Here is a 22,225-nt window from a genome sequence, read left to right on the forward strand (position 1 = left end):
CACCAGAAGTTCTTTCTGGAGTATGACTTCCCATTCCGGGGGCCGTTGGATGAGGTGGTTACATTCAAAATCATGATAGATGGCAAGTTGAGCTTCCAGATATGAGACCCTCCAAGTTTCTCAGCTGCAACCGTAGCATCTGTGTCACAGGCAAAAGGTGGGTTATGGTTACTCTGCAGACTGAATGGCAACGTAATAGTACTGGAGCAACAATAAAAAGTCAAGTTGCCAGCTACTAGCTCATGCAGAAAAAATCACCCACCCCCTCACCATTTCTTACTTGCCAAGAGTCCATTATCACTAGCCAATGTACACCGATATTGCTCTGCGTCGGAGGGGGCCCCATTGTTGATGATAGTGGAGGTGCGGCTTGACGTTCCTACGCTGCTTGGTCTGCACTTCACGTCCGTTCATGTTCACTCTCCATGTCTTCTGCAGCTGGCGTTCACCTCTCTAGACAGCTGGCGCCTCCATCTGTGGCTTGGGGCGGCTGGGTGCTGTGAGAAACCTGAAGGTGTCTCCATGACTAGTCCCCGGGATCTGTCATCTAGGTGGCCAGGACACAGCCATCGCTATTAGATCCAGTTCCTGGGGGTGAACCAGTGAGGGAGGACCACCTGCATGAGGGGTGCTCGGGGAGTGAAAGCGGGACACCGAGGGGTGGGATAGGGTATCTTCTTTCTTATAGCACCTTTTTCGTAGGATACTCAGACACTCTTCCCCCAACCCCCTTTTCCAACGCAAACACTTTCTTACACCACGACAGACAACAGACTAACACTAGAGCCGTTTACGTGACATGTCCCAACACAAGGGTCAGGCAGAGTCCGACAATCGACCAGAACCACACACGCCTGACGGCCCTTTCCCTTCCTGTCGGGGATAAAAGGTGGAGCACGAGAGCACACTACGAGCAAGGTAGACCGCACAATGAGACAGCTATCCAAGCACAGCAGTTCAAGGAGATGAGAAAGGCAGCGAGAAACAAAAGGGTGAGGAGAGAAGCGACCTTGCCCTTTCTGACCCAGACCAGCGAAGCCTCCCTGAAAGGAATCATAAGACCGGAAACAATAGCCAACGTGTGTTGCAGCAGATGTCAACGGTACATGAAGCACCCCTACACTTATAATCAGAACAGGGAGAGAAGCTTACTACCGTGGTACCGTCCTTAACTCCAGAGACAATAAACGCCAAGCGGTTCATCACAGCCGGTGAGTCGCAGCGAGAACCGATAAGAAATCGAACTGTGTTGAACGAGAGTCACAAATGCAAATTAAGGAAGGTTCAAACAACTGTTAACATTAAGGGAAAACGAGCTGCAGAGGGGTTCGGCACCACGTGGGTGCTTATTCGAGAAACTCTAGGTGATTCCACTTCTGTTGAAACTACTGATACAAGAAGGCCCTAGGAGAGCCGGAAGGAAAAGGTCCAAGTGGGCATACAGGGGTCTAGCAAAATCCCCTGTACAGTCGAATGGCTTTGACATGCACATAGTTGAAAAGCTAAGGGAGGTGAATCCTGCATAGTGAGAAAAGAGAAAGAACTGTATGATTGGCAAGAGTGAATCTGACGGAGGGATGCCGATGGAAAGAGGCGAAGTCTCAAGTCCTAATGAACAGTGTGTTGACAGGAGTGAACCCGACAGAGGGAAGTCCCCAGTGAACTGTTTAAAAAGACATTAAGACTTGTGAATGACACAGGTGAAATAGTTTTGAGAAAAAACCTGTCACGACCCACGACCTGAAGAACCCTGGCCAACCTATGGGCCAGGGAGAGTCTTGATTCCTGCCCCCACTAAACCCAAGAAATTGCAGCATAGGCCTTCTTGGGGCCAGCGCTAGGCTCATGTTTGAATGTGTATATACTGAAGGGTGAAACCCCTACTCTGTGGGAGACTGGGGAAAGAATGCAACAAATATCACAAAATTGTGTCCTCACAGGGAATAAAGTAATGGTGATGCGGTATATCCATTACCGATGCTCACCTTATTTTCTCTAACCTCAGTTTGTGTGTTAAACTGTTTTAAGCAAGGGTTACCACAGACTAAATCTATTGCTCCTAAGTTATGTGTGTTTAACCTCTTCTTTGCATATAATTATGTCATGAATGTTATCAGAAGATCATTGCTTTGAAGATATACATTTGACACAATGCAGAATCTTGATCATACAAAAATTAGTACTTCTCGTTATTTTAATGAAAAACATAAAACAATCTTTTGTGCATGAGCCTCAATGACATTTAACAAAATATTATCTGGAAGCAGGTTCAATTTTGAATACATAACATATTATAAACATGTTAACGGCATCAGAATAAATCATGCACCGTAAAAAAAACAATAATAATTGGAAACAGGTAAAGAAAATATACAAAAAATTAAACAATTCAAAAGGACAAACCACAGAAAAAAAGACTACATTTAAACAAAACAATTCTAAATATCACAGGACATGAATTCTATCCTTATAGGCAGAAAAATATTATAAAGTTATTTAGTTTTCAGCCTGTTTTATTTATGGGAGTCCACCTGTGTACATTCCAAGGAAAACCAAGGAACGAAAGAAACAATTATAATTCCTAGTGGGGTGTGGAGATGTATGGCTAGTGTAAGCTTGGTTTATACATTCACACTTGCCAACCGCTTCTTACAGTGCTGCTCAGGTTAAAAAAAAAAAAAAAAATAACGTATGTGTGAACTGGCCTAATGCATATAGGCACAGTGGCCACCTCTGTCAGCCAAAGAGGTCAGTCAGGTGTGGTCAAATACGTTTCGGCGTAGAGGTCTAAACAGAAAACGCCTTCCTCAGGACCAAAAGTCAGATGTATACGGTTTTCAACCCCTATGAAAAAAACAGAAAAGGGTAAAGGGAAAGGGCAAAAAATTCAAGTTAAAAAGCCACCCGTAGATGGCTAGATGGCTAATGTCTCCAGGCACTTCTTCTATTACTCCATCTGAGGTAAATTTACCCTCCATGGTGTGGGGCACATTAACACGCGTTCAACAGGTGTTTCCTAAACTGGGATGATAGGCACCCTTCTATTCCCTTTAGCCGGGTGGCTTAATCGTCTTTGAAGTTCGCAGTGTCACAGTATGTTATTTTTCTTTATAGACGTAGGATGCACTGGCCTATTGTTTCACGGGGTGCCTTGGTGCATTGGTCGAAAGGGTACCGGTCATAACCACCAGGCGACCATTGATTGCAGTGATTAGTAGCGGGTAGGTCGTTCTCTCTTGCACCATAATAGATTTGATGTCCTTGCCCACTAAGTTAGTGAAGATGTCGAACTTATTCAGTGCGTCTTTATTTCCGACGGCTCTTATGAAGTCTTCAAATTCATCCATCCATTCTTGCCATCTCTGGCCTTGGTTTTCTTGAGGCTCGAGCGTGAAGGGATTCGGTCGGCATAGAAATGATATTGGGTTGGTGGGTGTTACTTCTGCTGAGGGTGGTGCTGCACCGTCCGCTGCAGCGCTTCCTGATTGTGACATCTTTGGGTTGGTGTGTCTGCGTTGTCTTTGCTAGTGCTGCACCTTCACTGGCGCGTGCCTCTGCACTGTGTGTGTCCTGGTCTCTGTGTGGTGTTGTGGCTCCTTCCGTCAGCGCGTGTGGGCTGGTCCTGCTGTTCCACACTTGCTAGTGGTGTTAGCTTGTGTGGGGGAGGCCTTCTTGTGGGAGATCGTCGTTTCTTCTGCGCCTTTGCAGCCTGGGTTTTGCCCTTTCCATGTGGGCTGTGCATGGGAATTCCTCGCTTTCCAGTTGGTTAATTGTTTGGTGAATGCCTTCCTTCTTGGGCAATCCTCATGTGATGTTCTGCTACGTGGACCGCCTCACGCTGTCATGTCACTCATGCAACACATCACTAAAGATGAGCCGACACAGAGCTGGGGTGCAACACTTCTTTATTCATCAACTGCGTATCCCGAACTAACTGTCGGGCGGTAACCCCGCCCCTTAACTTCCCGTGGGTCACAGCCCACTAATCAATGGCAACAGACAGAGGACTCGTCCTCCAAATGCAATGAGACTGGCGACACCACACCTCATAGTCTTTGCTCTCTAGTGGGTTAATAGTTGGTGGTTGCCTTTGTGAGGGTACTCCTCGCTTTCTGGTGGTTTCTGTTGTCCAGGTGCTTATTAGGGGGACTCCTCGCTTTCTAGTGGCTTCTTTCATTCAGATTCATAATACGCGTGCCTTTCCCCTTTGGCGGGCTCCGCTTGTGTTCCCGCCCCTTTGGGCTGCCTCACTACCTCTTGCAGCTGTTGTCGGTCTGCGTCGCTTGTGGTCCTGTAGTTCTCTGCTGCCTCCTCGTGGTGATTTCCCCGCCGGCAGTACTGGTGTCGGTCCTTTCCTGGGCCTGTCTTCGTTCCGGCTCTTCTGCTCCTCAGTTACCTTCTCTGCGGCACTCCTGCGGGCGTTTGCTCTGATGTGACCCAGTTAATAAGACTGCTCGGCAGTTGTGGTGTGGTATTGCAGCCCCTGCTCTGACGGCTATGCAATGGCCCTGATGGGCCGCCCTGTCTCGCTGGGCATCCCCCACCATCGGGGTTGGACTCGCCGGCCTCCTAAAGTGCGTGACAAGAGAAGGATTGTTTGCAGGTTCTCTTTGAGACGGTTTGTTAGTCAAGCCGGTTGGTTGTTTGCTACGCGAGGAGGGTGTGGCACCTGGTTGAACAATTTGCTGCTCACCTCCGTTTTTTTATGCTATTAGAGCTGTCCTAGATTTGACATAAAAACATTATTCTGCAGACATGCCAACATTCTTAAGTTCCGAGTGGGAGATTTCCCAACAGAAATCGGGATGGTAATTTTCCCATTGGATTACATTGGCGTTATAGTGATTTTAGACAGAAGACAGAAAAAGTGTTATTATTAGTTTAAAAAATCGGGAGTCTCCCGCCTAAATCGCGAGGGTCAAGAGGCATGCGGTGTGAAATGCCACAAAATAAAATGGGTCACATGCCAAGATGTCTAGGCACCTGGTATGACAACATTTAGTCTTTGACAGACAGAGGCACGCACTGGCTGTCCGTGTTTCCCTAGACATGCACTGTGCCTGTAAAGGGCACTCGATGGGCTGCTTTCATTTCCTCTTTTTGTCGACACAGGGGGCGTTGCCAGAAGCACAGTTGGAAAGAGAATGTCGGAAGATTGGAACCTCAGGTGAGTCGCTCTGCGGATTACACTTTCCCTTAAATATTCCTCACCGGTTCCCAGGAAGAGTGCACGCCGCGAAGTTAGTTGTGGGTATTGTGTTGCTGCAAGGTGCCATGTTGAGAGTACAGAAAACCCCGAACAATTTAAGATTGCATGCAGAACAGCAGAGATCATGTTCGGTCTTTGCTGATATTACTGTGTACGAGGACTGGGGTCGGCGGGGGTAGTTAATGGTTTACTTGTGGGGACGTCGGTTGTCATTCTTCATAATGCCCGAGGGTGTTTAACCTACCAGCGCTTTGAGATCATACCAGTGATACACAAGGCGCTATCGTTTGCCTGGGGATAACTTTTTGCAACTGTGCTTATAGAATAGATTTTGCACAAACTTTTTTTGTAAACTAGAATGTGCAGGAACTTCCTGGTGGCAGGAAGCATGCAACGATTTACATAATGACACCGCTTAGTCCGGTGCCTTGCGCTTCCAAGCACTGTAACAATGCCTAGTTGTATTGCTCAATGTGACGGTACGCATTTTGTCGACCTGGGAAGAATCCGAGGCTGAATTGACCCTGGCACAGTGCTGGCTAACCTCGTTAAAGGGGATCGGTTCAACAGCGAGCTATTTCCCAGAACATGTCATGTGTGAATGTCATCACCCAGTACTGATTATGCTCGAGTTGTGCAATTTCCTTTAGAAATGCAAGACTATAAATTACATAAATGAAACAAGAAATATGACTGAATCAGCTACGTTCACGTGACATGGAGCCACCCAAGAGCTCTGTGTGCCCCCACTCCCTCCAGCAGATAGGTTTGAAGTTGTATTTAACACACTTAGGATATCAGCCTTTGGTAGCAGACAAGAAATATGCATTCAGACTAAACATATCCGTATCAATAAATCAATGGGGAAGAAACAAGAACAAATAAGCCACCGGTTTGTATTCAGCTAAACATGAAAATCCGATTCGAATATTTTGGGGGTTCTTGGTGGTGGATGTAACACAGGGTCGCCCTGGGGTATAAAATTGTGTCGGGCAAGAATGAAAAAGTGGCCCACAGTTGCAAATGGCAATTCAGGGGGAGATTTTTTAAATAAAGTGTGATGCGAATTGTCCATTTTAAAGAATATTTATTCGCAACGCTGGTCAAAACTGCTAGCCACATAGTGAAGTAACTCATCAAACAGGCCCACATTGGCCAAAAAAGTGGCCCACTTTGACCAAAGAAACATCACACACAGGCTTTTTGCGTTTTTGGTTCGGCCATAGACCTATTAGACCAGCACGAGCCTGCTGTAAACAATTACCTTTTCATGCTGGTGTGGGGGAATGTGGGCTTTAGTTTAGAATAATAGTATCACATTATTTATATTCACCCCACAACCTGTCATCAGACAGTTATTAATTTGCTTCATTCAGGAATTGGGACTCTATTTCAGGTCACAGTCAGATGCCTCTGGGGCAAACCTGTTTAGCCATGCTAAAACTTTAGTTTCGAACGGCCTCCCGTGGGTCATGTCTCGATAGGGATATTCCTAATCACATTTTTTCCCCTGCATTATGGCCATTATTTCCTTGCTCTTAAATTTACATATTTCCCCTTTCAATTCCACGTTCAAAATTGAGAAAGGGCCTGTACGGGGGAGTAAAACCGTGGTATCCAGGTGCTCGCTGAGATGATCCTTTGGGGCGCTCACCAGAAGTTCTTTCTGGAGTATGACTTCCCATTCCGTTGGCCGTTGGGTGAGGTGGTTACATTCAAAATCATGATAGATGGCAAGTTGAGCTTCCAGATATGAGACCCTCCAAGTTTCTCAGCTGCAACCGTAGCATCTGTGTCACAGGCAAAAGGTGGGTTATGGTTACTCTGCAGACTGAATGGCAACGTAATAGTACTGGAGCAACAATAAAAAGTCAAGTTGCCAGCTACTAGCTCATGCAGAAAAAATCACCCACCCCCTCACTATTTCTTACTTGCCAAGAGTCCATTATCACTAGCCAATGTACACCGATATTGCTCTGCGTCGAAGGGGGCCCCATTGTTGATGATAGTGGAGGTGCGGCTTGACGTTTCTACGCTGCTTGGTCTGCACTTCACGTCCGTTCATGTTCACTCTCCATGTCTTCTGCAGCTGGCGTTCACCTCTCTAGACAGCTGGCGCCTCCATCTGTGGCTTGGGGCGGCTGGGTGCTGTGAGAAACCTGAAGGTGTCTCCATGACTAGTCCCCGGGATCTGTCATCTAGGTGGCCAGGACACAGCCATCGCTATTAGATCCAGTTCCTGGGGGTGAACCAGTGAGGGAGGACCACCTGCATGAGGGGTGCTCGGGGAGTGAAAGCGGGACACCGAGGGGTGGGATAGGGTATCTCCTTTCTTATAGCACCTTTTTCGTAGGATACTCAGACACTCTTCCCCCAACCCCCTTTTCCAACGCAAACACTTTCTTACACCACGACAGACAACAGACTAACACTAGAGCCGTTTACGTGACATGTCCCAACACAAGGGTCAGGCAGAGTCCGACAATCGATCAGAACCACACACGCCTGACGGCCCTTTCCCTTCCTGTCGGGGATAAAAGGTGGAGCACGAGAGCACACTACGAGCAAGGTAGACCACACAATGAGACAGCTATCCAAGCACAGCAGTTCAAGGAGATGAGAAAGGCAGAGAGAAACAAAAGGGTGAGGAGAGAAGCGACCTTGCCCTTTCTGACCCAGACCAGCGAAGCCTCCCTGAAAGGAATCATAAGACCGGAAACAACAGCCAACGTGTGTTGCAGCAGATGTCAACGGTACATGAAGCACCCCTACACTTATAATCAGAACAGGGAGAGAAGCTTACTACCGTGGTACCGTCCTTAACTCCAGAGACAATAAACGCCAAGCGGTTCATCATAGCCGGTGAGTCGCAGCGAGAACCGATAAGAAATCGAACTGTGTTGAACGAGAGTCACAAATGCAAATTAAGGAAGGTTCAAACAACTGTTAACATTAAGGGAAAACGAGCTGCAGAGGGGTTCGGCACCACGTGGGTGCTTATTCGAGAAACTCTAGGTGATTCCACTTCTGTTGAAACTACTGATACAAGAAGGCCCTAGGAGAGCCGGAAGGAAAAGGTCCAAGTGGGCATACAGGGGTCTAGCAAAATCCCCTGTACAGTCGAAGGGCTTTGACATGCACATAGTTGAAAAGCTAAGGGAGGTGAATCCTGCATAGTGAGAAAAGAGAAAGAACTGTATGATTGGCAAGAGTGAATCTGACGAAGGGATGCCGATGGAAAGAGGCGAAGTCTCAAGTCCTAATGAACAGTGTGTTGACAGGAGTGAACCCGACAGAGGGAAGTCCCCAGTGAACTGTTTAAAAAGACATTAAGACTTGTGAATGCCACAGGTGAAATAGTTTTGGGAAAAAACCTGTCTCGACCCACGACCTGAAGACCCCTGGCCAACCTATGGGCCAGGGAGAGTCTTGATTCCTGCCCCCACTAAACCCAAGAAATTGCAGCATAGGCCTTCTTGGGGCCAGCGCTAGGCTCATGTTTGAATGTGTATATACTGAAGGGTGAAACCCCTACTCTGTGGGAGACTGGGGAAAGAATGCAACAAATATCACAAAATTGTGTCCTCACAGGGAATAAAGTAATGGTGATGCGGTATATCCATTACCGATGCTCACCTTATTTTCTCTAACCTCAGTTTGTGTGTTAAACTGTTTTAAGCAAGGGTTACCACAGACTAAATCTATTGCTCCTAAGTTATGTGTGTTTAACCTCTTCTTTGCATATAATTATGTCATTAATGTTATCAGAAGATCATTGCTTTGAAGATATACATTTGACACAATGCAGAATCTTGATCATACAAAAATTAGTACTTCTCGTTATTTTCATGAAAAACATAAAACAATCTTTTGTGCATGAGCCTCAATGACATTTAACAAAATATTATCTGGAAGCAGGTTCAATTTTGAATACATAACATATTATAATCATGTTAACGGCATCAGAATAAATCATGCACCGTAAAAAAACAATAATAATTGGAATCCGGTAAAGTAAAGAAAATATACAAAAAATTAAACAATTCAAAAGGACAAACCACTGAAAAAAAGACTACATTTAAACAAAACAATTCTAAATATCACAGGACATGAATTCTATCCTTATAGGCAGAAAAATATTATAAAGTTATTTAGTTTTCACCCTGTTTTATTTATGGGAGTCCACCTGTGTACATTCCAAGGAAAACCAAGGAACGAAAGAAACAATTATAATTCCTAGTGGGGTGTGGAGATGTATGGCTAGTGTAAGCTTGGTTTATACATTCACACTTGCCAACCGAGTAAAAGATAACAGGTTAGCAAAGGCAAGGCTTCTTAAGCGCAGTGCATAGCGCCTACTCACCTCATCAAGGCGCTCATATTCCATATTCCCGTAGTCCCCTCCCCCCTTCTTTTAGATGGCCAGCCCAGATAAGACGCACCCCAATACATTCACATTACAAACATCATTACAGTAAACAAAATGGCCGTGAAATGAGGACCATAATTATAACTGTACATCCTAGTACTACTAATACTATTCCTATCACTATTCGAAAAATATCTCAGTGGTGTCATCTCCATCCTTGTTGCACCTGAACATGTTGAAAAAACGTAAAGGGAAAGAAAAAGGTAAGGGGCGGGGAAGAGAGAGAGATAGATAAAGAGATAGAGTTTTAATTTACGTAGCTTATGCTGTAGCAGCAATGCATGTTTTCTCACTCCCTCTACATGCACTTAGTATAGTCAGCATGAACCTATGTGATTTGAGGTAGTGTTGTTTTCTACATTTTGCACACTTTGTGTTGTGTCCATTGTGGCCCTTCGAACATCTGAGAGGTGTATCCAATATCTCAACCCCTTCACATTTACTGCAAGGGGTGTGGAAAACACAACCTCTTAGGGCCCATGGAACATGGGGTTGTTCCATTTTCCCACAAAGCCTCTGACATAGACCATTTCCCCTGGCAACAATGGTTGTGCAGGGGTGGTGTCAGCTTGTGGGGTAGATGTCGTTTGGGCATCCTTTGTGTGTGGCAGAGTAATTTCTTTTGCGATACACCTTATTGCACGTGTCAGCTGGGACAAGTATTGTTTAAACTCTACCCCTAGTGTTGCTGCTGCTCTATGAGCATCCGTAGGGGTGTTTGCATAGGCCTGCCAGTCACTATTTCGTGGGGGGGGGACAGGTGGTGGTCCTTACTGAGTTGTATGCGCAGATGGTAATGGCCTTGGCAGAATAGGTTGTTACCGCCACCATACCATCCCTTGTCCAACACCATTCCTGCCCTCGACCCCACCTTTCCCAACCATCCAGGACTTCAAAAGCATTACAAATCCCACAGACACCATTACTAACCTAGAGTCAACCATTATCACCCTCCAGGATGACCCTAGAACAGGAACTTCCCAATATGGACTCCCGTGTCACTAACCCCTTTCAGGGTAATATAAGACTGAGTAGACTAAGGTCATCTACCGAATACCTCCACCGAAGGTCCAACCTGCCTCCGGCCATGCAGAAACAGCAGAAACCTAATTCTCCTCTTATCATCCAACCAAATAATATACCACTTACCACCACGGCCAAACAACCCTTCAGTACGATAGTAGCACAAACCACAACCCCATCACTCCCTCCCCTTCTAGAACCCTCACTCAATCTTTAATGTTCTCTCATAAATGTAGGGTCACTTGGAGCCCATGCCATCGAGATGCATGATCTCATCATCGACCAACAACTGGACATTTTAGTCATCACAGAAACGTGGCTGCACCATGCATCTGGCCCACTACTAGCTCTTGCCATTCCAACAGGCTTTGACATTCTTAGGACTGATAGAACCAATGCACAGGGAGGTGGCGTGGCCATAATAGCCAAAACCAGTGTGCAAATTAGATCCTGCCCCCTAAAAGAAATAGATGGATACAAACTTCTCCTAGCCAAAATCACATCTAACCCAAAAACTACTACCAACATTTTAGTCTCGTGCAGATCACCTAATAACACCCACCCGGATCTAGATATCCCACTCTTACTCACCCCCTGTATCACAACTAACACCAGATTTATCATCCTTGGTGACATTAACTTAGGATTCAATGATAAACGGGATCATAAAGCAGACGCCTTCCATATGCACTCAAAGATATGAACTTCACACAATTAGTGAATGCCCCTACCCACAACAAGGGTAGAATACTTGATTGGATACTCATGCTCAACTCCCAGCTAATTGTCAATTCTATTGTACCTCTTGACTGGATGGTTCACCATATGATCAACTTTACACTAATTAGTAATCAGAAATCCCCTCCAATGCCTAAGATACTGGACACATATGAAGCAAGACCTATCCGAAAACTAATAGTAGAGAACCTCTTCCCCCATCTTTAATGAAGCCCTCTCAGATAATAATCTAATAAGTGACAACCCTGCCTTACTCGCAGATGTCTACCATAAGGGTCTCACAACCTCTATTGACTCTGTTGCACCCATCACAACTAAAACACAACGTGTTGACAAATGTACAAGCTTCTGGTTTAATGATGAATTAGTATCGCCCAGGCGTACCAAAAGATCTCTGGAAAATAGCCATAAGAAAACCCATACAACAGACTGGCCCAATTCATTTACAGCCGCCAATAAAATATACAAACAGCTATCGTAACTCATAAAGCCAATGCATTTAATACTCGCATTAGCAATGCCACTTCGAACTCCAAGGAGCTCTTTACCATTCTTAGAGAACTGGAAAATCCTATCACTGAATCCACACCAACCAATTCTAGTAAAGCATGGTGTACCACCATCCAAAACGCCCTAGTCTCAAAAATTGAACTATTACAAAAAAGATCATCACAAAAAGAAAGATCTTACCTGACAAAAACACACCCCCATCCACGCTCAATACTAATAATGACCATACCAAAGTACTCTTCCACTTTACTCCAGTGACCCAAGACCTAGTGTTAGGCACTATAGCGAAATTAAAAGCCTCCAATTGCAAAGGGGACAATTTCCCAGCACACCTAGTCAAACTTTGTGCCCCTACCCTCACTCCCATCATTACCAACTTTGTTAATGCCTCATTCATCACAAATACGGTCCCAGCCAGTATAAAACAAGCCTGGTTGACCCCATTGCTGAAAAAAAACATCCCTGGATTCGATAGTCCCCACAGACTACCGTCCAATAACAGTCCCATTCTTACTGAAGAGTATAGATAAAATAGCCTATACACAAATCCTGTCCCATCTTGAACAAAACCAGCTCCTGGGAGCTAGACAATCTGGATTTCGGCCTAACCACAGTACTGAAACTGCAATTCTGGATTTGAAAATCCAGATGGACACCATAAGGGATGCAGGTAAACTCTGTATATTCCTACTGTTAGATCTATCTGCCACGTTCGACTTAGTGTATCACGACAAACTTTGTGCTACACTGGCTAATGAGTTCAGATTCTCAAGGAAGGCCACCCTCTGGGTGAAATCCTTCTTAGCCGAGCGCACGTCTACAGTATCCATGGGCAAAGAGGCCGCAGACCCTATTCCAGTCCCCATAGGGGTACCTCAAGGGTCGTGTCTTTCACCTACCCACTACAATGCGTATACCAAGCTCCTATTTGCTGCATTGGATGCCATGGCTGTCATCTACACTAACTTCGAGGATGACACCCAGATCCTCATTCCAATCTCAGGTAACTATGATCAGGATACCATATTCATCAATGAAATGTATGCTATAATACAAAATTGGATGGCTATCAACAGTCTGTGCCTTAATGATGAGAAAACTGAGATTCTCATTGTGGGTTCCCCAACCAAAACTAAAACCCTCCACTTGGATTACACATCAATCAATATTGACGGTACATAAACAGGTAAAAACTTAAGATGTTTACTTAGATGCCAGTCTAACCATGACGAAACATGTAAATGCCTTATCCTCAACTACCTCATACACCGCTAAATTAATTGCGCTAAGCCGACAATTCCTCATGCCCAAAAACTGCACTACCCTAGCTAGGGCACTGATATTATCCAAGTTAGATTATTGCAATTTACTCCTACTAGGTACCTCTAACTCTAATCTGGCCAAAATACAATTTATGCAAAATAAAGCATTATGTTCAGCGCTAGGACTAAAAAAGTCAGACCATATATCCAATATTAGTTGAGAGACCCACTGATTACCCATCAAGGCCAGAATCATCTTCAACGCTCTGTGTATTACGCATAAATGCCTTGCCAATATAGCACCCATATACATCAATAAATCAATAGCTAAAAAAGAATCTAATAGAATGCTTAGAACATGCTCCTTCAGATCCTGCACTTCAAAAGCTCCAGAGCAGGGGGAAGTAGCTGCCCAGTTATGTCCCTAAACTCTGGAATACACTCCCCTTATACATCAAAAATGAAGACTCTTTACAGGGCTTCAAAAAGTCACTAAAAACCTGGCTCTTCACCAATATTAGCCGGCAGCTACACAGCCTATACAACCCCACCCCCTTATACAGAAACCAAAGTAATGAGGACCATTACTGATGCCAAAGAAATGAAGACCACTACCCTATGATGTAAATAAAGTAAATATACCCTATCTTAACGACAACAAAGTATATAAGTAAATATAACCAATATTTTCACACGATGTAATCACCCATATTACTGTCTTGCTTTTGCTGTATTATTGCACTGTTCTATATATGTACTGTGAATGTTTCTGAATCTACAATAAGATGTCTGTAACTACGCTGTGATACCCCAGGATTTGGACGTACAACAAATGCAATAAATAAATAAATAAAATAAATAAATGGAACAGGGCCAGAGGCAGGCAATACACCCAATTCTTTTTAAGGGTGTTGCATAACTTAGTCTGCATTTATGAGGCTGTTGATCCTCTCCACCACTCCATTTGCTTGTGGGTGGTAAAATGAGCTGTGAGGGGTTTTGGGGTGGCACACACTTTTGCTACCCAGTCAGGAATTATTCTTTTTTCCACCTACCACAGTTGCTCCTTGATATGTGGCCGCTGCTCCGTTGGGTGCAATAGCGAAAGGATGGCTGCTTTCTGTGGACTGCTGGTTGTGGCCGGGCTGATGTGGCTGCATTGCTAGCTGTTTGTGTGGTGGATGGTAAGGGCCTGGGATTTGGGGAGGTAACTGTGTGTAGGCCTGGTGAATCTCGTATGGTACTGATGACATTCCACGAGCGGGTCTCTGTGTGCTATCTGGGTGGGGATACTCCTACTGGGGTTGATTGTAGTTATAATTCCCTCCCTACATGTTGCACCATTCTCTCAAAGTGCCCCCATCTCCCACATGACCAGCACTGTCCTGGCCCGCTACCCCTTTGTCCTGGCCCTCCAAATCCCCCTCCCCTATGTCCTCGGAACCCACCTCATCCATGCTGCTGCTCTCCTAGACACTAGGGTCCTGAGAAGTGCTTGTTTCCTCCCTACTGTCCTTGTCTGCCGTCAGCCCAGACTGCTGCAATTCATGCCTGAGTCGCAATAGAGGCGCATCCCTCCTCTCCCATCTGCTCTGGGGGCTGCCCTGCAGATACTGCTGCTACCTTCACTAGTTTATTTTGGACTAGTTTTGCTTCCTCTGCCTGCCTCTAGGCATAAACTAGTTTTCGAAAATTGATTAGCAGAGATTGCTAATTAACATTTTTTTGGATTATCAAACAAATCGATTTGATTAGCAATGGTATACTAATATGTTTAATGTCACCAGAAGTTGTTTGTACCCAAGACATACAACGAGTAACAATACAGCATGCTTGTGTACCACTGGAGTAAGACATTAGTGAAAAAGAGTCAGGCCTTTCAAATTCTTTACAATTCTGCTAGTCCTGTGGGTCTAGTAACTAAGTTTACCCAGTCGACCTAAGGAAAATGCACTCAACACTTGGCAAAATATGACAAAAAAAGTAAATGCGCTTTCTGTAAAATGGTGCAAGTCACCAAAAACCCACTTTATGTTTGGCACGCAGCTGCCACCCAGAGTCCAGCAATGCACAGTGAAATGTTTATTTGACATTTAATGCAAAAAATGTAAATATTAAATAAAAGTTTCAAACGCCCCTTGCAAATGGTACTCCCCCTTCATAAAGACTATTCGACTGTGCAAGTGGGCGAATAGACTTAGCGTACCCTGCATGAGGGTTTGTAAAAGGTTAGCTCCATTGATGGACACAAATAGAGATGATAAAGGCTCTGAAAACAGCTGGACACCTCTCAAATGTGTGCGTTTATACAAGGTAATCCTAATCATAGAGCAAAGGGCGCTCTGGAGGTTCAATACGGTGGATGGTATTGCAGACGATCTGTAGATGTACAGACTGGATGGAACTATTGATCACTATTTTGTGTACATATCTAGTTAGTTTTGTGTATTATGTAAGAGGAAGGACAGTAAGAGACTAAGCAGAGCGGATGGCAGGGGTAGCAGGCATAGAACTGGACAAACTAGGTGGACAATTGTTGTTTGTGTCCATCTCACGTTCAGGCTATCTAGCATAAAGCAGCAGGGGTGATAAGATAGATGTACAGGAATATGGGTTCAGCTCATGGGTTAAGCACCAGTTGCAGAAGTATGTGACCAGTAGGTCACAGAACTAAGTTTGCCATCAAAAGTATTTGGCTGTGCAATCATGTACATTTTCAAAAGTGTTCACTCTTCTATATGATGCATCTTCCCCAATAAAATAAAATCTAGTTGACCCTGAGATTTAGATATACTAATCTAAACTTTACTGTAAAGCATGTAGAGTCTGCAGTGTTTTACAGTAGCAATACTGCAATTATGCAAGGAATGGAATTGCATGACTGTCTTTTAAAAAAATATAAAGTAAACACATACTGGTCTTTGCCAGACATGATCAGTTGGCTTAATAAGTGTTGTTAAGACGGATTTCTGAACTCTGTCCTGGTGGCGCAGAAGTTCAGAAGGCCAACCTAATTACTTGGAACAGGGTAACCTCTGGACAAGCCAGACCAATCAAGGTAGCGATCGCGGCGGTCAAGACTAGGTCTCAAGAGGGGTGAGGGTGACTGAAAGCCCGCAGTGAGCACACAAAGCAAGAGCGCTTACAAACTACTCCAAACAGTTGTTTATATCAAAAATAGATACACATTTATTATAAGGCCTTGAAACTAATAACCACAGTAAAAGCAGCAATATACAACGATATTAAACCAACACATACACTATCCACCCAATATATATACAGAATACACAGTTTCACAGCATTAGCAGCACGAAATATGTTATCCACCTGCAGGGGAAGGAAAACAGGCAGTGCGAACCAATGCGTGTGATATGTCCGCCTTCTGAGGCCCCTAACTGGATGGTAGTCCAATCCCTACGAAGAGTGGAGCCTAGCGCTCAAAAGTACCTGCACACGCCGGTGCCAATGGGCAGAAGGTGAAGCTCTTCGGAGGACGTTGGACAGCTCTGTAGGGTGCCCTAATGAAGGAGAACACGGTCCGCGACTCTAGCGCAGCCTCCACTGTGAGGCAGAAGCAGGGCGCGAGTACGGACAAGGGGGTGCTGTATTTACAGCGGGGAAAAGCAAGGGGCACTGCAGGAGGGTGACCAGATCCTAGCTAATCTACTCACCGGTCCCCGAAGCAAGCAGGCCCGAGCTTCTCCTCGATAGATGCAGCTTCTGGCAGGTTCTGAAGAGCAGGGAACGTCTCGTCGTCGTGCAGAGTAAAAAGACGTCCCGATCGAAGAAACAAGCACAGTTTTGTCGCCACGGCAGGGCAACGGAACGGCCGGGTGTATTCAAGCCAAGCGAGCACCGTTCACCTCTAGCTTAGGGTTGCTAAGCAAACGAAGCGTGTGAGCGTGCCCCGGACTCAGAATACCACCCAACCTGTCGGCGATTACAGAGCAGGACTCCTTAGTAAGCTGGTCAGTCAACTGGATGGCCCAGAGACACTTCCGAAGGCTTACGGCAGGAGTTGATGAAGGTGCCGGGAATAGCTGGTCCTGCTATTCCAATAGGTCGAAGCGCCAGTACAGGCCTTCTTGTTCGATCTTAGGTGGAAAGGGCTTCACCGGACGACAGCAATGAGGAGCAGAAGTTCTTCAGGGGGTCACCAGCGATTCCTCGGTCCAGCCTCGTGTTCGCAGGATACTTGGCTCCTGTATCCCTGGGTTCGTAAGAACTCAGGAGATCGACCTGGTAGTGGTGTTTCCAGCTCCCTCTTATCCACGGTTCCCTTCGCGCCAAAACGGAGGGGAGCCAATGGGAGATCCGCTCATCAACACACATACCATACGTGGACCAATCACGGACCACAGTGGTCCCAGGCATTCACACCACCCTAGACTCTCTGGCACCCAGGATGTGTATTGGGACCAGACAGCCCAGCCCACATCCTGGGGGCACTCAAACGACATGTAGAAGCCCGCGAAAGCAACCGTGTTTCGCGGGAAACTACATGCCCAAATAAGGAAGGCCCCGGGTCGCCTGACCCGGGGGAAGGTAAAGGGAGCAAGACGGACAGTGGACGAGACAAAGGAGCCTCGTGGTCCGGCCATTTTGGGTAGCCGGGCCACCCTTTTGTGTTCGCGGCAAAAAGGTGCTCAGAACGGCAAAAGGAGCTCAAAATAAACCAAATGATCGCTGCCACCAGCCCAGTCCCTGAATGACTTGCACCGATCCAAAAACCATCCTACAAGAGTGTCTAGGGTCTGTAGAAGGCTAGAGACCCAAGAGAGCTGTAACTTAGCTTACAGTGCCCTCTTGTGTCGTGTTGCACTAAAATGGCGACACGATAAAAGAAACTACGGGAAACAGCGTTCCCCGGTACTGACTGTCTTAAGGGCATGTCAGTTTCCCCGTAAGAAAGGAGCGAAAGCCCAGAGGAGTACGGCAGAAGGCTGCACTTCTCTGGCAAAGTCAAGAAAACAGGTTGAAAACAATAGCAAAAAGTTTAGGGGTTGCCACATGGAAGGAAAGTTCCCTACAATAACGAAATCTTTCCTAACACTCGCCCCTCCCAGACTATGGACAGGGGGAACTAATCCACCCCTGGATGAGTCTCTTGTTCAGGTCGGTAAAACATTCTGGACAACCCATCAGCATTGCTATGTTGGACACCTGGCCTATGCTCAATAGTGAAGTCGAAGCCTTGTAGGCTTATGGACCACCTAAGCAACTTTGGATTCTCCCCCTTCATGTTCATTAGCCACTTTAACGGCTTATGGTCAGTCTGCACAGTGAAGTGGGTCCCATAGAGGTAGGGCCGCAGCTTCCTTAGGGCCCACACAACAGAGAAACATTCTTTCTCTACCGTGGACCATCTGAGCTCTCTGTCCTTAAGCTGGCGACTAATAAAACCGATAGGGTGTTCCTTACCCTTCTCATCTACTTGTGATAGTACAGCTCCTATCCCAGTGTCAGAGGCATCCGTCTGCACGATAAAAGGTCTTTGATAATCAGGGGCCCTGAGCACAGGGGCCTGGCACAAGGAGTCTTTCAAGCCATTGAAGGCCTTCTCACACTCGTCAGTCCAAGTTACCTTCTTGGGTTTCCTCGGAGTTGTGAGGGCAGTCAGAGGAGCAGCTATGGTGCCATAGTCTGCCATAAAATTGCGGTAATAACCCGTGAGTCCTAAGAAGGCTCTCACTTGGGTTTGTGTAGTGGGGGTAGGCCAGTCTTGTACTGCTTGTACTTTACTGGGGAGAGGCTGTATCCTTCCTCCACCTACTTCATGCCCAAGGTAAACCACTGAGCCTTGTCCAATCTGGCATTTACTCGCCTTTATGGTCAAGTGGGCTTTCTGAAGAGCCTGGAGCACAATCCCGAGGTGTTTCACATGGTCTTCCCAGGTGGCACTGAAAACTGCTATATCGTCCAGATATGCAAGACAGAATTCGTCCAACCCATTCAACACATGATTCACAAGCCTCTGGAAAGTGGCAGGTGCATTCTTCAATCCGAACGGCATTACCCGGAATTGGTAAAGCCCGTCGGGAGTTGAAAATGCTGTCTTCTCCTTGGCATGTTCTGCTAAAGCTATTTGCCAATAGCCCGCAGTCAGGTCAAACGTGCTGAGGTACTTGGAGGCACCCAAGGTATCCACCAGCTCGTCAGTTCGAGGCAAGGGGTGAGCGTCTGTCTTGGTGACAGCATTCAGAGCCCTGTAATCCACGCAGAACCTCAATTCAGAAGTGCCTGCTTTTGGAACCAGAACCACAGGACTGGACCAAGGACTACTAGAGGGTTCAATCACCCCAAGGTCTAACATCTTGTTGACCTCGGTCTTAATATAAGACCGTACTTTATCCGACATCCTGTATCCCCTACTTTTGGTAGGTACACTGTCTCCTGTGTCAATGTTATGTTTGCACCAAGGTGTCAAACCAGGCGACTGTGAAAACAGGGGGGAAAACTGCCTAAGCAAACTTTTCACCTCAGCCTGCTGATCAGAAGTCAGGTGAGGGGCCACTCGGACACCCTCAACGGAGCTGTCTGAAGGACCGCTTTGGAACAGGTCGGGAAGAGGTTCTGACTCCTCTTCCTCAACGTCTGACGCCAGTAGCAGTGCTGCGATTTCGACTCTTGGGACGAAAGCCTTCAGCCTATTTACGTGGAACACTTTTGGAGCCTGTCCAGGCCTTCCAAGGTCCACTAAATAGTTCACCTCACCCAGGGGCTCCACCACTGTGTAAGGGCCTGACCATTTGTCCTGTAAAGCGCGAGGCCTTATAGGGTTCATGATCAGGACTTGCTGACCAGGGGTAAAGTGAATTAAGGAAGCTTTCTGGTCGTACCAATGTTTCACCAGCGCTTGTCCTGCCTTCAACTTTTCACTAGCCAAGCCCATCAGGAGTACCATCCGTTTTCTGAGCCCTAGCACATAGTCAACTACATTGGTAGTAACAGGGGGAGTGGGCATCTCCCATCCCTCTTTGACGATGGCTAAGGGTCCCCGTACGGGATGACCGAACAGAAGTTCGAAGGGGCTGAAGCCAACACCCTCCTGTGGTACCTCTCTGTAGGCAAACAGCAAGCATGGTAAAAGAAGATCCCATTTTCTTCTCTGGGGCTCCTCCAGAGCCCCAATCATGCTCTTTAACGTTCTGTTGAAACGTTCCACCAGACCATTGGTCTGGGGGTGGTATGCAGAAGAGAACTTGTAGGTGACCCCACATTCTTTCCACATAGCCTGCATATACTTCGACATAAAGTTGCTGCCACGATCTGACACAACTTCTTTAGGGAAGCCAACCCTAGTAAATATGCCGAGTAAAGCTTTTGCAACTGACTTGGCAGTTACAGTCTTTAATGGGATGGCCTCAGGATACCTGGTTGCGTGGTCGACCAGCACCAGGATAAACCTATTGCCTGAGGATGTTTGCGGGTCAAGGGGACCAACGATGTCGATCCCTACCCTTTCAAATGGTACCCCCACAACTGGGAGCGGTACCAACGGAGCTTGGATTGTCGCGCCAACCTTACCAGACAACTGGCAGGAGGCACAACTCCTGCAGTGACTTTCTACTTGCACCCCCATCTTGGGCCAGTAGAAGTGCATAGATAACCTTTGCTTGGTCCTCTTCATTCCAAGGTGACCAGCAAGGGGAACTTCATGCGCCAACTGCAGGAGGAAGGGTCTAACAGAAAGGGGAACCACCAACCTCCTATGGTCTCCTTCTGTAGACTCTGTGGGCTCACTGTACAGGAGTCCACCTTCCCAATAAATCCGATGCTTCCCAGGAGGTTCACCCTCAAGCTGGGAGCAGGCCTGTCTCCTTAGGCCTTCCAGAGATGGGCACTCACGTTGGCCCTTACTGAAGTCGTCCCTATCAGGACCTCCTTCAACTAACAAGTCTTTTAGTTCAGGATGGTCGTTGGGGTCGAACACTTCAGGCATCGCCACCTCCTCGTCAGGCTCGGGCGATTGACCAACTCCCTCCACCGCAGTGGTAGGCGAGCTCGGGGGAATATTCTCTTTCCCCCGTCGGGACTTGTTGACTCCTTTCGCCTTGGGTTTCCCCTTCGGCTGGGGCGGCGTATTGGACTTGGCCAATGCTGCCCGTGCTTGAGACCGTGTGTAGGGTCTTTCGGCAGTGTCTCCTACGAGCCCTAGAGCTCTGAGATCATTGCCCAACAAGACCTTTCCCGGGACGTTTCTCTGAATGCTCACTGGAATCCTAACTGCTGTACCATTTAAAGTTAGATTAACAGGGATCACGGGAAACATACGGAGGGGGCCGTCAGCCAACTTAGTGGGCATCAGAGTAGCTCTGGCAACTTCCTCTGAGTCTACCAAGGTAGAATCCACTACAGTTCGACTGCACCCACTATCCCTAAGAGCTGGAGTATCCACTCCATTGATCAGCACACTGTCTTTAAAGTAGTGCTTGGTATTATCTGGAATCCTAGCATACGCCTCTGCGACTTTAGGCTCCCAGGAACCCAGGGACACTAAAACTACCTCAGCCTCTATTCCGCTGGGAAATGAGTCTGAGGAGAAGGATGCTCCTGTAATCTCTTCTTCCTCGTAGGAGGAGAAGGCCAGATTAGCGGAGTGGACCCCCAAAGGTCTAACCTTACAACGGGGATCCCCCTTCACATGGTCAGTTGCTCCACAAGAAAAACAAGCCCCATTGGGTCTGTTTACGTAGGGAGGCTTATTATAACCAGAGTTCTGTTTCGGAGGCGAACCTCCACTACCCTGTGAGTTCTCGGATGGCTTACCCTTATTTTTCTTTTTGTGGCCCTTATGGGAAGATGATTTAGCAGATTCCCCACCCTCCATATCTTTGGTCTTTCTCCCTTCCTCCTGCTTACCAGGATGAGTTTTGTCCTTATGGGACACTCGATGTGACACCCATAAGTCTGCTGCAATGGCCAGCTTCTTAGGATCTATCTCCTTCGAATCGGCCAAATGCTGCTTAAGCTCCGGGGAAGAAGAAGCAAAAATGTGTTCCAGCATGACCAGATTGATCATGCCTTCGAAGGTAGAAACCTTATAACCTT

The 22,225-nt window shown here is 46.6% G+C and overlaps 1 protein-coding gene across 2 annotated transcripts in view; it reads left to right on the plus strand.

Moving 5' to 3' along the window:
• LOC138566338 (protein SSUH2 homolog) overlaps window positions 1-22,225 on the plus strand; it is a 267,097-nt gene that overhangs the window by 1,802 nt on the left and 243,070 nt on the right. The window contains exon 1 of one of the 2 annotated variants that reach the window (XM_069643479.1): window positions 5,062-5,167. The exons of the other annotated variant lie outside the window; for it this stretch is intronic. Within the exon in view, the coding sequence (XP_069499580.1) occupies window positions 5,077-5,167 (91 nt within the window). The 5' untranslated portion in view covers window positions 5,062-5,076. Of the gene's footprint in view, window positions 1-5,061; window positions 5,168-22,225 lie in introns of those variants that run through there. 2 annotated transcript variants of the gene reach the window in all.

Source organism: Ambystoma mexicanum, chromosome 2p (genome assembly GCF_040938575.1).
Source record: "Ambystoma mexicanum isolate Mex_15411 chromosome 2p, UKY_AmexF1_1, whole genome shotgun sequence".
Taxonomy (NCBI): domain Eukaryota; kingdom Metazoa; phylum Chordata; class Amphibia; order Caudata; family Ambystomatidae; genus Ambystoma; species Ambystoma mexicanum.